Source organism: Typha latifolia, chromosome 15 (genome assembly GCF_019914945.1).
Source record: "Typha latifolia isolate L0001 chromosome 15, TyphaL0001v2, whole genome shotgun sequence".
Taxonomy (NCBI): domain Eukaryota; kingdom Viridiplantae; phylum Streptophyta; class Magnoliopsida; order Poales; family Typhaceae; genus Typha; species Typha latifolia.
In genome coordinates, this window is record NC_133100.1 from 942,466 (window position 1) to 958,117 (window position 15,652).

General features: G+C 37.8%; 2 protein-coding genes across 8 annotated transcripts; both read right to left on the minus strand.

Moving 5' to 3' along the window:
• Window positions 1–510: 510 nt before the first annotated feature.
• LOC140801666 (6-phosphogluconate dehydrogenase, decarboxylating 3, chloroplastic-like) lies at window positions 511–9,858 on the minus strand. 7 transcript variants are annotated; one of them, XR_012111490.1, is made up of 5 exons: window positions 9,347–9,828; window positions 7,726–8,933; window positions 1,404–1,689; window positions 1,150–1,280; window positions 511–859 (listed from the first exon to the last, which is right to left on the minus strand). XR_012111490.1 is itself a non-coding variant. In XM_073156886.1 (2 exons), exons 1-2 carry the CDS (start codon window positions 9,673–9,675, stop codon window positions 7,778–7,780), a joined length of 1,485 nt encoding a protein of 494 aa, XP_073012987.1. In that variant the 5' UTR covers window positions 9,676–9,858; the 3' UTR covers window positions 7,596–7,777. The 7 variants fall into 7 exon arrangements, 1 of the variants encoding a protein (XP_073012987.1); XR_012111492.1 differs by lacking the exons at window positions 1,150–1,280; window positions 1,404–1,689 and adding an exon at window positions 6,031–6,066; XR_012111488.1 differs by lacking the exons at window positions 511–859; window positions 1,150–1,280 and adding an exon at window positions 6,031–6,066 and having other exon boundaries at window positions 1,282–1,585.
• A 1,757-nt stretch (window positions 9,859–11,615) lies between these two features.
• On the minus strand, window positions 11,616–15,418 carry LOC140802095 (uncharacterized). The gene is made up of 3 exons (XM_073157525.1): window positions 14,931–15,418; window positions 14,687–14,809; window positions 11,616–13,003 (listed from the first exon to the last, which is right to left on the minus strand). The coding sequence occupies exons 1-3, from the start codon at window positions 15,354–15,356 to the stop codon at window positions 11,663–11,665; spliced, it is 1,890 nt and encodes a 629-aa protein (XP_073013626.1). The 5' UTR covers window positions 15,357–15,418; the 3' UTR covers window positions 11,616–11,662.
• Window positions 15,419–15,652: the final 234 nt, after the last annotated feature.

Consider the following 15,652-nt stretch of genomic DNA (forward strand, 5'->3'; position numbering starts at 1 on the left):
CTTTGTCTGTCACGCTCCTCGTGCTCCACTTTTGTTTAACAAGATAATGACGCTAATAAATGACGCCCCTCCAGTGCTATGATGATATAAATATAAATAAATATATATATATATAATACCTGATTAATTTAGAAAAGTTACCATAAATGCAACTAAAGAAGAGGGAAGTAAAGAAGAAAGACTGAACCATTATTATCCGTCTATTAAATTAATCAAAAAATTTTAATTTATTTATGAAAGAGTATTAGTGATATATTTAAATAATTTAAGGGGTGTATCTGTCTTTTTTTTTTTCTCTTAGGGGCTGAAAGTGATATAGAGCAATAATTAAAAAAAAAGCAATATTTAATTAATGCTATCAAATAAATGTCACTGTTAGATATTAATTAATGAAACAAGTGACGAAACCAAGTAGAATAATAATATTCTCTTTCTTCATTTAGTAGGACTCTACATCAAAATAAATACCAATGTTAGATATTAATTAACGAAACAAGTGACGAAACCAAGTAGAATAACAATATTATCTTTCTTCATTTGATAGGACTCTACATCAATATATACTAGAAAACATTACTCGTGACTAATATAATATACTAAGGTATACAATAGGTTATGTACTGCTATTAAGAAGCAATAAGGCAAGCCGAAGTTATCAATGTAACATACCTTTTGTACAATCTTGATAGTTACCACCAATTCACACAAACAGTGATGCAATTAACAGCCGCCGCAGACAGCATCTGATCTTGGATTATCGTTAATCTTCGTCCGATTTGTCCGGTCGGCCATTACAGACAAGTTTTCGAAGTGTTAACAGCTAATACACCATTAAACCGTTATTAGCCGTTGTAATGCCCTGTAATCAACATCATAGATCACCATCATAATGGCAGCACTGCAACGTGCGGTAACAACAATTCAGTGCCCCACCCACTAGTATCCCTGTTAGACGTTGACAACATCACTAGTCTAAGAAAAAAACAACTAAATGCTCATTTCTTCCTAAATCTAATGTTCCAGAATAGATTCTATGGCTGGGTAGAAGTAATGTAAGCATCACAAGAAGGTTCAGAAGCTTTCCAAACAAATGAGACAGGAGACAATTAAAGCCAGCTCCACAAAAGAATGCAGATATAGAGACTTAACAGTGATGAGTGAGAGGACTTGTCGATCCTTTAACTTCGCTCTCAAACTTAGACTGCCAGACTTGTTTCCAATCTGCAGCTCAATTGATCTTTTATGTCAACTGTAACCCTGATCATTACCAGAATAAAGCACTGGAAGCAAATAGAAACGATATATTCACATTAAGTATCCAACAGTTTAAAATTATCCCCTCTTGAATGTAGAACAGAATAAATTTGATGTTTTTTTTTCCACACTTGAGTTCTTGGACTGACCTGATCAACTGGGATCAGGGATAAGCACCAATGTTCTTTATTCTAGACCAAAGCAGCAACTGTTCTCAAGAATAAGTAGGAATTTGTTATAGAAATCAATATCCTTTCAACCTCAACCACTACTGTTCACTTTGAATGGTCATGGAGCTTGTTCTCTGTCCACTTTCCTCTCCACCACCAGGCTAAAAGAAGAGTATGAGTTAGATTTGCCCAGCTACTTACTTTTTAAACACATTCTTTCCCCCTACCACCACAAAAGGAGCCCACAAGAACTCCACCAAAGTCCCTGTTGCACATGGATCTTAATAATAATAGTAACAATAAGCATCATCATCAATCATGCAAACCAATTAAACCCAATAGACAACTCAAGAATCAATCCAATGATCAATTTGAAGCCAAAATAAAGGACCATTAATACTACACACCTCCTATAGTATCTCTGCAGTGCATCATTATTTTTAGGAGAAAGCAGAAGGTGGGACTTCATTATCTGAGAGGACATTACATGCTCACTTCATAGACAAAATAATTATTAGAGCTAATGGAAAGCATATATAGAAATACACACGCTTAATCAACAAATCATGGCTTCAAAAGAAAAAAGAGGCCCTTACAGAACCATCATTGTACTGAGGGGCAAATTAGGAGAAGTCGATTGGACATCTCTCTTAATCAAGATGTAAAGTGGTTCCTCTTTGCACCAGATTAATGTATTAAACAATCTTTCCTATCGGTCTAAAGAAAGAAAGAAAGGTTCTCAGAGTAGGTAGTGATGTGCTTACACCAACTTGCACCACAAATAGCAAGGTCTCAAACAAAAGATTGTGGTTACTATCCCTCCACCACCTCATGCTAATTAAAGAAAGAACAGCATGCACTGATATCTTATAGACATAAAGATGTATCATTGCAGGAAAGAGCTTCGACAAAATAAAAGGTTCAGATGATGGAAAGAAGTAGATAACCTCTCATGACAACTATATGCAGAACATAGTTTAAGATGTTAACACATAGGAGTGCCTTCCAAGTATAGAGCTAAATTTATCCAGCATTGCATCAAATGAAAGGGTTGTCTGACAAAAGATGTGGAAGAATATTTTCCCAGAAGAGAATCGAACTGTGGGGACCTTAGATCACTAATGATTTGGAGCTTTCTAAATCACGAATGCTCCACGTGTAATACTGAAAAGGGAAAGAATAAGCTCCACCAAAGTCAGGACCATACAAAAAGGCAGCTAAGGTTTAAATGGCTATCATTTTCCTCTTAAGGGCTATATATATCTCAGTTTCTTTTAGTAGGCTAGCTATGGTGGTAGAAGCAATACCAAGATTGAAGGCCAAAGATCACACCATCTGTCCAAGATAAAAGAAATTGTGCACAAGAAAGTGATAAGAGTGCCCCCCATTAGGTGAACCAGTTAGCTGTATGATCATCAGACGTTTCATAGTTGTAACATGCATATCTTAGTCAAAGAACGATGATAGTATGATACACACAACTAGTATACTTCAAAGCTACATCTTTTCACCTAATACAGAGTGCAGAAATTATATATGCAAAGGAGCACACAAATGTTCCGTTCCAAAAGTACAGTCAAACAAGAATGTTAAAAAACTAGTATTGGCCATACCACTTAACTAACTTGTAGTATATTCAAAGGAGCAGGATAAACATGTCATGCAAATATGCAGCCAGATAACGAACTTTAAATAAAAAAATTAATTTTGGATCACAATGCTTAATTAAATTGTGACTGGCAGATTCTACCGAAGAAAATTTATGAAGCTCAGAGATGACATCCAGGTAAGGTAGGTGCACCACCATGTAGAAGTAGGCAAATACATTTCACTTTTGACAACACTAATTGATCCTTGCTGTACTAGTAGTTAAAACATCTCATCAAGGACAGAATGAATTTCACATAACTGTAGGATATATATGAACTTACCATCACAATGGGAATCAAGTTTCCTGTTTCCACTTTTTTTGTCATTTTTTTCAATTCAAATGAAACAAAGATTTATTATGAAGAACTTTGGAATCTAAGGTTTTACAGCAGGTTAAAGATTGTATTTACAAAATGCTACTTGATAAACTTAATAAATTTAAAAAGGTCTAGAGCAGCATATCACTTTGATTATTCAAAAAGTGGAGATTGAAGAGGATATGACACGTAGAATTAAAGCATTATAGTTAAACAAAAAAGAGGAGTGCCAATGCCATCTTGTATGAGTGTTGTGCACCCATTAGAATAAAAGAAATGTTATTAATATGTAAGATGTACTTTATACATCAGCAAACGTTGGAGAGCAATGGAAATGGATGTCCAGAAATGGTCTTCTTGAAAAAAGAATGTTGAGAAAGATCAATCATGTTACTGTAGAATAAACAAGAAATAAGCAAGTTAAAGTAGCCCCACTTGAGACAAGGATGTGAAAAATCTCAGTGAAGGTGTCCAATGTAGCTCATATGGTGCATAGTAAGAATGATCAACTCAACTGAAATTTGAAGGTGCCGTAAGTTGAAGGGAAGAGAATCAAAAACAAGGAAAAAGGGGATATCTTTTGTCTATGATTATCGGGCATCAACTTCCTATGCTTGTTTTGGAAAGTATTATGTTCAAATGTGTCAAACCTGGACAAGAACTAGAATAAGTATCACCTCTTAATCTCTATAGTTGCAGACAGTCAAGTTATCACCATTGCCGTATCAAGGGCAATGCCCTTGCAAAGCCGCTTCTCCCTCCCTCACTTCAGGCCTTCTGACCTCTTCAAAGGTCATCTATAGAAGTACAGGCTTAAAATTCACAATTTTCCTCTTAGTTCTCCAAGTCGGAGTGGACTCTGATAGGAAAAGCAGAATATAACAGAATAGATTAAGGGAACGCCTAAAAAGCAAACACTACATCAAGATGCCGAGATCTAAAACTAGGTTCCAAAACCTCCATGCTCAATGCTTGCACTATACAATCATTATCGGTTTTCAACCAATAGAATTAAATAAAAAAAACTATTGTCCAAGAGAACATAATACCAACTTTTTTGACAAAACAACCAGCACTATTGGAACTCTTATATGCATACATGAGGACGACTGGCCAAACACACTGGTTCTCACTCAGGTCAGCCGAACATAGTAACGCATCAAATATTTTTCCGTTTTAATTCTTAGAATTGATTAAAAGCTCTAAAAGTTGTTCCGCTCTGCTCTTAAAATTTCAGAAAACATGACTGAAGTATTGAACATACTTGACAGTCAATTCCAAGGGACAAAAAAATTGATGGGCCCAAAATTAAAACTTTGGGAATTTCATTAAAATCATTGCTTTAGGGTATTAGATAAAACAGATGACAGATCCTTAAAACAATAGAACTATCTTTTGGTAAAATGAAGCATAAGGAATCAATTTCTATCTTCTATCACTAGTATTGCAGGTGAAATGCTACAAACCAAATCTGGACTTTACGAGTATCCGACGTCAAGATGAAAAGATATAAATAAAATAGTGGAGAAAGATCAGAACGAGACAAAATGATAAATATCCGATATTGCGACGGTCGTTGAGGGGTAGACATGATCATCGGGCGGGCCGGACTTTTCGGGCCAATCGGGCTTAAGTATTTGTTCATGGCCCGACCCACCAATCACTCAGGTCGGGCCGGGTTTGGGCCGGGCTAAAATAGTCTAGCCCGTCGGCCCGTGAGAGATCGGGATAGCCAGTCGGGCCGGGCCGGCCTGACCCACCAATCATTCAGCCCAGCCCACATTTTAGCTATTTTTTTTTTAAAATACTATTAACTTATTTTAAAAAAATAATATTTATATTCCTTTATTTAAAAAAATAATAATAAATTAAAAAAATTTAAATGTGTGCATAGAAAATGTAAAATGGTATATTTTCAAAATTTTAGTTGGTTTTTGCTGTAGCAGAACGGGTAAATACTGTAGCAAAATGGGTAAATACTGTAGCAAAATGGGTAAATACTATAGCAAAACGGGCGAGCTTAGTTGCGGGCCAAACGGGCAGGCTTTCGGGCTGGGTCGAGTGGGCAAAGGGCTGACCCGTGCCACCCATGGGTACTTCGGGCTCGGGCCAGGCCATGCCTAAACCGGGTCCGAGCCAGGCTTAGCCCGGTCCAAACCGGGCCGGGCACGGGCGAGCTAGGCCATTTGATCACGTCTGTCGTGGGGTGACGGACGGCAAAGGATGGTAGTGGACAGCCATAAGGTAGGGTGGCCGCTGGAGGAAGATGGTGGCTAGGGTTTAAAAGATTAAAGTGTTTCTACAATTACGATATACTCCTAGAAAGATAAGGACGATCTAACGGCTACGATAAAAAATAAAGACAAAATAATAAAAATAATTTAATTCAATGATCATTTCACAATAGATAATAATCAACACATGACCACTCCTATTTATAGGCGTAAAAATACTAGGCGATCGGATTCACATAAGGATCGTCCGATTTATTTAAAATTCAAAATAATAAGATAAAGCTAACTAACTCAATTTGACTCGACTGACTCAACTGACTCGACTCATGTGGTCGGATCAGAACATGAGAAAAATCTAAAAGCTAAGCAACCATTTTTCAATGGAATGAAGCATTAGAAACCAACCTTTGTCTTCTTTACGAGTATTACAGATGAGTAAACCTATAAGAAAAGGAAAACCAAATAAGTTTAGTCCGAGGATTATTCTATAAGGCTTAGAAGATATCATATCACAAAAAGAGATACATCCTTAACCAAATATATTTTGCCAACAAATGTAAATTCTGATAAATCAAACATCACAAGATAAATTAGCTTTAGCTTATATCAATATAAGAATATAATGTGTCAATTAAAGTCCCTTGCAGGGCAAACCAACCTCTACACTCCATAATATAAGGTGTATCAGGCTAAAGATCTATGTATACGTCCTATCAAGCTGCTAGCCTGCTACAATATGTCAAGCAATGCATATTTGGATGCTTATTTAGATGGTGAAAAGGGAAAAAAAAATGCTCTTGGAAAAACCTATAACTCTCCTTTACAAAGATGTTGGCATCAAAATCATCCAAAAACCCATCAAAATGTCACTTCATATCCACAAAAGTCATTTTTAGCTTCCATATCCAGATCAAAGGTATACTCAAGCCAAACAGCAGGTACGTTACCTCAAGAAACGATATATTTCAAAAAACAAGACGGAATATGAATTAGATCCATGCATGAGTAGAATAGTTTTCTCACTTCACTATTTTGACCCTCAGCCCGTAGAAAAACAAGGAAGAAAAATGGAGAAAGAAAAGGATAGTGAAGAAATCATGACAAAATTGTGAGATCGAACCTTTATTAGATCTAGCATCTTAGATATGAAGAGGTTACAAAAGAAAAACAACGTTTTTTCTTCTTATCATGAAGAAATAAAGAATATCCATTCATGCTTATAACCTTTCTTCAATAGAAAGTCACATCCAAGAAGCAAAACAAAGAAAATGACTACAAGTATGGCATTGGAAATGGGGATCCTAGAGTTCCTAGAAGATCAAACCACCACCAAACACGATTAATTAATTATAAACCACAAGGTAATCCAATCATGAAGATCAATAAGTATAGTGGCAGCTAACTACACAAATGCAGGACCCTTTCAATATAACGGGGCTAAATGGATCATTCTAAAGTAATAAAGGATAGGGTAACTTCTTAACCTACAATCCAATTAAATTTGGAATTCTGTATTATAACCCAAATCCATAATCAAGAGTCCAGTTTGCCAACATTTCAAGGTAAAATCAAATTGATATGCTATGTGATCATGCTACACCCACGATAAGAATCATCCTACTAAGTACTAACTAATCAATCCTACCAGCATTTCACTGCCAAAAAAGAAGAATAAGGAAAAATAATAGAACATCACTAGCAAACTTTTCTAGAAAAAAGTTATTGCATAAGTGAAATATGTATCATCATGCCTTTTCAGAACAGCTGCATTAACACTATGTATATTGATATTTTAGCATTGCAGTAAAAGAAATCTCATAACACTGACTCAACCAACCAATGTTGTTTTCCTGGATCCTACTTACGGCACTGTATCCAAGAAATGCAACAAGCACAGAATCCAACATATAACATTCAGAGATACCAAAGATAAACATAGAAGAAATTTAAGAGGACAAACTAAACCCACGTAACAATGAAAAGATAAAATCATTGCAACTAAAGACTTGTCCTAGGCATGCAATCTTAGGAGTTGCACCAATTATTAAAAGCACAAATTCGCCACCAAGAATTGAAAAATGGCAAGAAATTCAAGATAACCTGTCCAAGATCACTACGTTAATCACCAATACATTCAAAGGGTTTTGCTTCCTCAGTTGAAGACTCCAGCTGCACCAGACTTGGTCTTCCTTGCGATCTTGGACCACTCAGTGTGAAATGAACCAGGGTGGTCCACCCGCTCATAAGTGTGAGCACCGAAGTAGTCCCTCTGAGCCTGTACTAGATTTGCAGGCAGCCTGGCACGGCGATATGTATCAAAATATGCCAGGCTGGCACACATCCCAGGGGTGCTGATCCCGACCTCCACCGCAAGCCCCACCACCCTCCTCCATGCCGCCTGCCTTTGCACCATCTCCCTCGCGAACTCCGGGTCAACTATCAGGTTTGCAAGCCCGCGGTTGCGCTCGTACGCTTTCTTAATCCTGTCAAGGAACCTTGCCCTAATAATGCAACCACCCTTCCAGATCCTAGCAAGCTCTCCAAGATTAAGGTTCCACCCCTTCTCCTCACTCTTAGCGCGGAGCAAGTTCATCCCTTGTGCATAGCTACAGATCTTGGAAGCATATAATGCCTGCCTGACATCATCAATCAGCTTCTTCTTATCGATTGAACGACCAGAGAGGAGACCTGGCTCCATTCCGGCTTGTTTGAGCGCCTCTGCAGCAGCTACCCGCTCATCCTTGAGGCCACTAAGATACCTGCTATCAAGTGATGCGGCGATCGTCGGAGCAGCTATAGATAGCTCAGCTGCCTGTTGCACCGTCCACTTCCCCGTGCCTTTCATTCCAGTCTTATCAAGAATCTTATCAACAAGTTCACCCCCACTGTGCTCATCAGGTACGCAGAAAATATCAGCAGTGATCTCAACAAGGAAGCTCTCAAGCTCACCACGATTCCACTCCTCAAACACTGCTGCAATCTCAGAATTGGAGAGACCCCCTGCCGAGCGCAACACGTCGTAGGCCTCGGCAATGAGTTGCATGTCACCATATTCGATGCCATTATGGACCATCTTGACAAAGTTTCCAGCTCCACCCTCCCCAACAAAGGTGACACAGGGGCCATCATCAACCTGGGCAGCGGCACGGACAAGGATTTCCTCGACATTCTTATAGGCCTGGAGGTGGCCGCCGGGCATGAGGGAGGGGCCGTGGCGGGCACCATCTTCACCACCAGAGACGCCCATGCCGAGGTAGAGGAGACCATGGGAGGCTGCCTCACGTTGGCGGCGCTCTGTGAGCTCATACCTATCATGAAACCACAAAAGATAAGGAACATTCAGTTTGGAACTTCTGGTATTTCCTCATGAGTATTGTTTATTCCAGAACAGGGGAAAAAAGCCAATCCAAATTCATCAGTATAATTAATTCATTCAATATACAAAAAATTGTGATTCTTCTTTAGCAAGGATACCTAATGTAACACTAATCTGATCTTATCGATACTAGCAGAGTGTTACAAAATTCATCGAAAAAACTTACAACGGCAAGACAAATGAAAGATAAGAGAAGGAGAAAAAAAAACAGAGAACAGATATACTACAATTTCCTTTCCACAAAGGGGCGTAATCTACTCTATATAAAGTTATGAACATATCGATGCTCTATAACAGTAACAAATCATTCCCCTCGAAGAGGTCATCTCAAATCTATATTCTTACCACTCGTTGCCGCCATCGATGATGGAATCGCCCGGGTCTAGGAACGGGAGGAGGGCGGAGATGGTCTGGTCGACGGGGTTGCCAGCCTTGACGAGGAGGATGATGGAGCGGGGCCGACGGATGGAGAGGACGAACTCGCGCGGAGAGTGGTGCCCCGATACGGGTAGGCTCCCCTCTTCGGAGGCGCGGGAGACCGTCTCGTCTACCTTGGAAGTCGTGCGGTTGTACACGGAGATCGGGAAGCCCTTCTCCGCGATGTTGAGGGCGAGGTTCTGCCCCATCACGGCGAGCCCCGCGAGGCCGATGCGAGATAGCACCGCCGACTCCATTAGGGTTAGGGTTTTGGGGAGAGGAGGGAGGAGGAGGTAGGTCGAGGAGGAGAGGAGGAGGAGAGGAGGAGGGCAAAGTAGGTCAGAAGAGTGAGCACGGAAGAAGTAGATGAGAAGTTAGCAGGTATCTTTTTCCACTTCCCTCTCTCTAATTCCCCTTTATTCTTCTTCAGACCCTTAAGTAGAACAAGAAAAAGCAAGTAGCTTCCTAAATTATATTAAAGACGAGGTGGTTTTTGTAAATTACTGACTCGAGTTGGCGGACTCGTCGAGGTTGTGAAAGGACGAAGGACCTTTTTAAAATAAGTTGCTCAGCGGACCTACCAAGGCATCCAAAGGCCGAACTAAAATTGTCAAATTGGCGCTTTGGCCCTTAAAACGTCGTACAAAACTAAAATTCTGAAACAAGGACATAGTAGGGTTTTTTAAATACACCCTTTGCCACGTAGGATGCCATGTAGGATGCCAGCTAGGATCGGTAGGTTCGTTTCCCAGAAAAAAAAAATAGAAAGGTTTTTTTTACCAATCTTCTATTTTATGCCCAAAAAAAAAATTATTATCATTTTATTAAAGTTTTTTAATAAAATTAAAATATTACAATTGATGCCACGTAAGTGCCACGTCAATTAATAAGAGTCTAGATAACTCACGTTTCAGGATAACAATTTATATTGTAATATAATTTAAAAGGGAGTCGCTGCTAAAAGAGTTGTCCTAAATTGATTCTAAGTTGATGATGAAAGGAGTGATTTTATAAACCATTTTCTACCAATTTGCCCTTTTAAGACAATAGAATCACTTAAATTTAGGTGGAATTTGGTTATAGTTTGTGCATTAGTGACTATTATTAATTAAATTTGCACAACAAAATTAACATTAATTTAGACTGTTATGATGTTTGATTGTAGTGATGTAATAATTAATTTGATGTGATATAAAAAATAATGAATTTAAGAGATATTTTTGCAAGTGGGCAAAGAATGTTTATGGTGAATGGATGAGGAGAGGGAAGAGCAAGAAAGAGTTAGAGAATAATTGAAATGATAGTTGATTAAAGTGACATCTTTTTAAGAATAAAATAGTTATTATATTTTATTCACAAATATAAAATATAGATGAAAGAATAGAGGAGAAAAAAGTAGGTATTAGTAAAATACTATTAGATAAGTTGCTATTTCATTATTATACTAAGCTAAGCTTATGCTTAGACATTGCCTCAGTAAAAGAAACTAATGTCTTATTGAATTCTTAATAAAAAAAAGTTATTTAAAGATCAATTGCATGAGAAAATAGTGAAGAACATAATAGTACCCTATATATAAATGATCTATATACTCTGCCTATCCATGGTATTAGATAAATCTAAAGTAAGGCTTAGTCCTAAACTTGATTAGTTTATTATATTTTTTTAGTTTTAATTTTTTTAAGAATAAACTTGGTTAGATATAAAAAAAAATAAAAAAAAATATTTAATTACTGAACCAAGTTAGGAATCCTGAACTCAAAACAAATAAAGCCTAATATATTTGTAATCTCTCTTTTCTCTTTACCAAAAGACTACATTCTTGACCTCAAAGACAAGAATACTTAGGGGTCATTTGGCATCATATATTTAAAATAAATGTATATACATATATAAAATGTTATAAATTCTATGAAATGCCATTTCCGAACTAAAATAAGCTCAAATGCAACATCTTGACATTCACTTTAATGTTCACTTTAATTAAGTGAATGTCAAAAGACATTCTCTCAATGTTTTAAAGGGAAGAAAAGTGGGGAGATATAAAACTTTTGTTTACAATGATTTCTCGTTTAACACTGTAGATGTTGCATCTTGAAGCAGATGAAACCAAAAGGCCTCTTATTGGTTCAACTTGCTACAAATATTAACTCTGCATTCATTGCTGCTTCCTCATAATCTCATCTTTGATTCATTCTTCCTAATTGCTTTCACCATCTCGGAAACTTTGGACCCTTCACAAAACTAATCACCCTTGTCTTGTAAAGCATGTAGTCTACTGCTTTGCCTTGTTGGACTTGCCAAACATTGTGGTAGAACATGTCTAGAACCAGCTAAGAAATGGCCTCTGAGTTCCTTTACTTGTTCATGTCTTTCTAAATTTTGATCCAGCTTCTTTGCTTCATTGTGTAAGAGATTGTTCTTGTTGTAGAGTTTCTCTTCATCTAATTTACCACCCAACTTTTGAGAAGTTATGCTGAAATCTTGTTCGATTCCTTCTATGGTGCCTCCATCTGAAGAGCATTCACACCTTAACATGCTTTCATAGTTTGTGCTACTACGAACAATCTTTTTCTCATTTATAATTGATTTACCTTTGCATTCATCGACTGCAGTCGCATAACTCCAGCTGTAGCTTTTGTTGGAGCTATCCATGTTAAGTTCGATTGAGTGCAAGTCACTGTCTTCTGAATCAAATCCATCATCCTCTACTTGACCCTGATCCTCATCTTTCTCAAATTCGCTAGCAATTAAGTCAGAGGCACTGGTTGTTTTGCAAGGATGTAGTTGCTTTTGATTCTTGACGTTGGAGTTGCATGCAACATCCTCTGATTCATTTAGAGGAAATACTTTTCTTTTTGATGTTAGAAATGTTTCAAGTTCATTCCTCAGTTGATCGATCGCTGCATGATTCTCCTCGAATTGAACCTTGGCTTCAGAGAGCTTCATCTGAACTCTTTCCTCACGCCACTCATTAGCAAGCTGAAGCATCTCCCTCTCCTCCTCCACTTGTTCTTGTACATTAGCAGACACCATTCTCAGCTCTTCCACGTGAGCCTTGTCCTCGGCAACCCCTCTTACGAGTTCATTGCAAATCTCTTCAATTATTTCTCTTGATCTTCTCTCACTCTGAAGTTCTTCGGTTGCCTCAAGTAATGAGGCTGTCGTCTGGGCTAACTCCACGCCAAGTTTTTTATTCAGCTTCTCTGCTTTTCTCCTCATCTTTTCTTCTGCTTTAAGCTCCTTCAGGATTGAGTGAACAACACTACTGATCTTTTCCTTCTCTCTACTTTTCCATGCTTCATTTTCTTCAGAAAGCTGCATCATAGTGCAGCTAACTTCACTAATATCAGATTGCTGTTCTCGGATAAGCTGATCCACATGCACAAGAGCCTTATTCAGCTGAGTACAAAGAGCTGACACAAGGGACACGGCCGATGAAGGCATCTCTCCACGTGCCGAGATTTTGAGTACTGCTTTCAGGAGCCCTTTTGATGCTGCTAAGCAATTATTTAGATCCTTCAAGCGGCTGGCGTTTCTTTTAGATGAATTTGCTGGAGCAAGGTTTCGAGAACATGTTTGAAACTGCATTGCATTATGACTCGATCAAGAAACATGTTTATCTAGTAAGTCCAATCTACTGTGTAGTATGGAACAAAAGCAAGAAAATTGAATATCGAGGTCAAGTTCTAGTTCACTCGCATGCTATCAAGTGATAATTACCTAGACAACTTACAAGTTCTTTTGCATATCTGGATTTTGGAAAATTCTTGCACAAGTACATACAGGCCTCCAAATCAATAGTTCAATTTGCAGAATTTCGTTCTCTTTAGCTCGCACTTTTGTAGTAATTTCAAGTTATGCATTCTAGAAAGTGTCCTCAACTCATAAAGTTTCGGTACTTTCATGTTTTCGCCACCCACTTCTTCCACCAGATTCCATTAATTTTGAATACTACACACTTGTAATAGAAATTCTAAGTATTGTGCCTGTTGTCGATACGTTGAGTGGACAAAAGTAGAATCTTGCCAACTATGTAATGAACTTAACAAAGCTTTTCCTATTTCTAGAGCTTTAGGTCTAATATTTTTCCATGCCCAAGGGAAAAACATGCTTCTGTTTGAAAATTTAGCCACAGATGCAAATGCATGACATGACATGGCTGATCATTATTAAGAAACTAACCATGAAGTTTCTATTCATAAGTCAGGGAAGTATAGACAAATAACATCCGAAAGTGCAACTCCACAGACAATTCCTTATACAATCTATTGAAATCATTCGTTCTTCATAGTTAATTATATATCTAGCATTCAAGATTACCCTTGCTTATGACACCAACTATATGGATGAATTTATTATTGTCGTGAAACACGCAAATCTGTACTGTGTGTGGAGTCTAAGTAATCATTTCAGAATGAGGATTTTTGTCGTGGAGTTAGAGATTTTACCTAATAAATCACATGAGGTGCTCTAATAGACAACAAAACAAGCCCTATCAACTCCACTGTTTGGACCTACCAAAACAACGAAGTAGAAAAACATAAGATGGCCAGTCATACTCCTCAAGCTCCTCTCTCATGGCTTCACTATCTCCTAGATCCCTCATGGCCACTCCATTAGAGTCTAAGAACAACCATTTTGACATAGTAAGAGGCAGGAGGTCAAGCATCTGTTTCACAAGATAATCTCTCAAAATCGAGTTGACCTCGGGATAAGAACTTTAAAGTTTTAAGACCTTGAGGTGCTAACAATGTCGTTAACATACTTAAGAACCACTAAAAGCCTCATATATCATGAAAAAGTGGACTATAAGAAAAGTGATTACATATTTCTACACTCAATTCGGAGAACTACTCTTTGTCGATTGAAACTATTCTATTGGGTTTCTATCGTACACATTTATAATCAGAAACAAACAGAAACTCTATGTAATAACGATAGGAAAAAATTCTGATGCTCCTACTGCTAGTATAAACTTCCATTCTCATAGAAACTAGTAGGGTGTAAAAATATTATCTACAAAAGATCGATGGTAAAAATACAATACAAGGAACAAAGGTAGCTCTACCATTTATGTTTAAGATTTAGAGTGAAGATTTTAAGCAGTGCTTAAAATCAAGAGATCTTCTTTCATGTTTCAACTTGGAAGTCTCAACAGATATAATTATCACCAAAGAAGAGCAAATATTGACAAGGAAAAACAACACTAAGAACCCAAATGAATAAAAAGAAAGAAGAATAGGGAGTGCTTGGATAGTTGGATACCTCTAATGCGCTGGCATTGCTGAATAAATCTGATGATCTGCAATTTTGCTCATCATACGAGGATTTTTTGTAATCCGATGCCATCATTCTCATTAGACTGCTACTTCTTGGTAGATTCAATATCTATAAAATATAAAGAAAAGATGGGAACAAGAAATTGATACTCATTAGATGAGGAAACTTTACAAACACAAACAAGATAACATGACGCAAAAAACTAAAACAATATCTATCTTATACTCACTTCTGAGACAGGATGTCTAGACCTTGCAATCCTCCATCTTCCTCTCATCTCGTTCTTAAGTTTCTTCTCTTGCAAGTCCTCAATCATTCTTGCTGAAGGAACATCACTCATTTTCCACAGAAGAGTAGCAAGCTTTCTAGCCGAAATCGGTGATTGCATTCTTCCAATAAAGTCATAAGATTTCTGATTCTGAAATGTCTTAGAAATCCCTACACTAGAAGATTGTGATCCAACACTAATCTTCCACATTGGAACTAGTATGCTGGATCCTCCCCTCCTCCTAATTAGAATTGTCCTCTTAACACCATTCTTCTTCAAAATAGAAGAAGCCACGGATGATGATGATGACGACGACGGACAACCTCCCTTTCGGATCTTGTGAGGCCCACCAAATGATTCAGTGATACCCACATTGTGTCTCGGCATCCTGGGATTGGTTTTATCTAATTACCAATATCAAGTTATGTAACGCAAAGAGGTTATCAGAAGGTACATAGACTCCAATCTACAGAAGAAACTAGTAAAAAACAACAAATTTAACGTCAAAAGAGAAGAGCTGAGAAGTGCATTCCTTCTCAAACCCAATCCAAACGGAGAAAAACCTCAGATACCCATTAAAATTTAGACACCGAGGAACGAGAAAAATCCAAACTTTATCAAAGAGATGACTCGAGTACCCTCATCCGAGAGCAGGGGAAGACGTGAGGAGGCGGTTCTTAAAG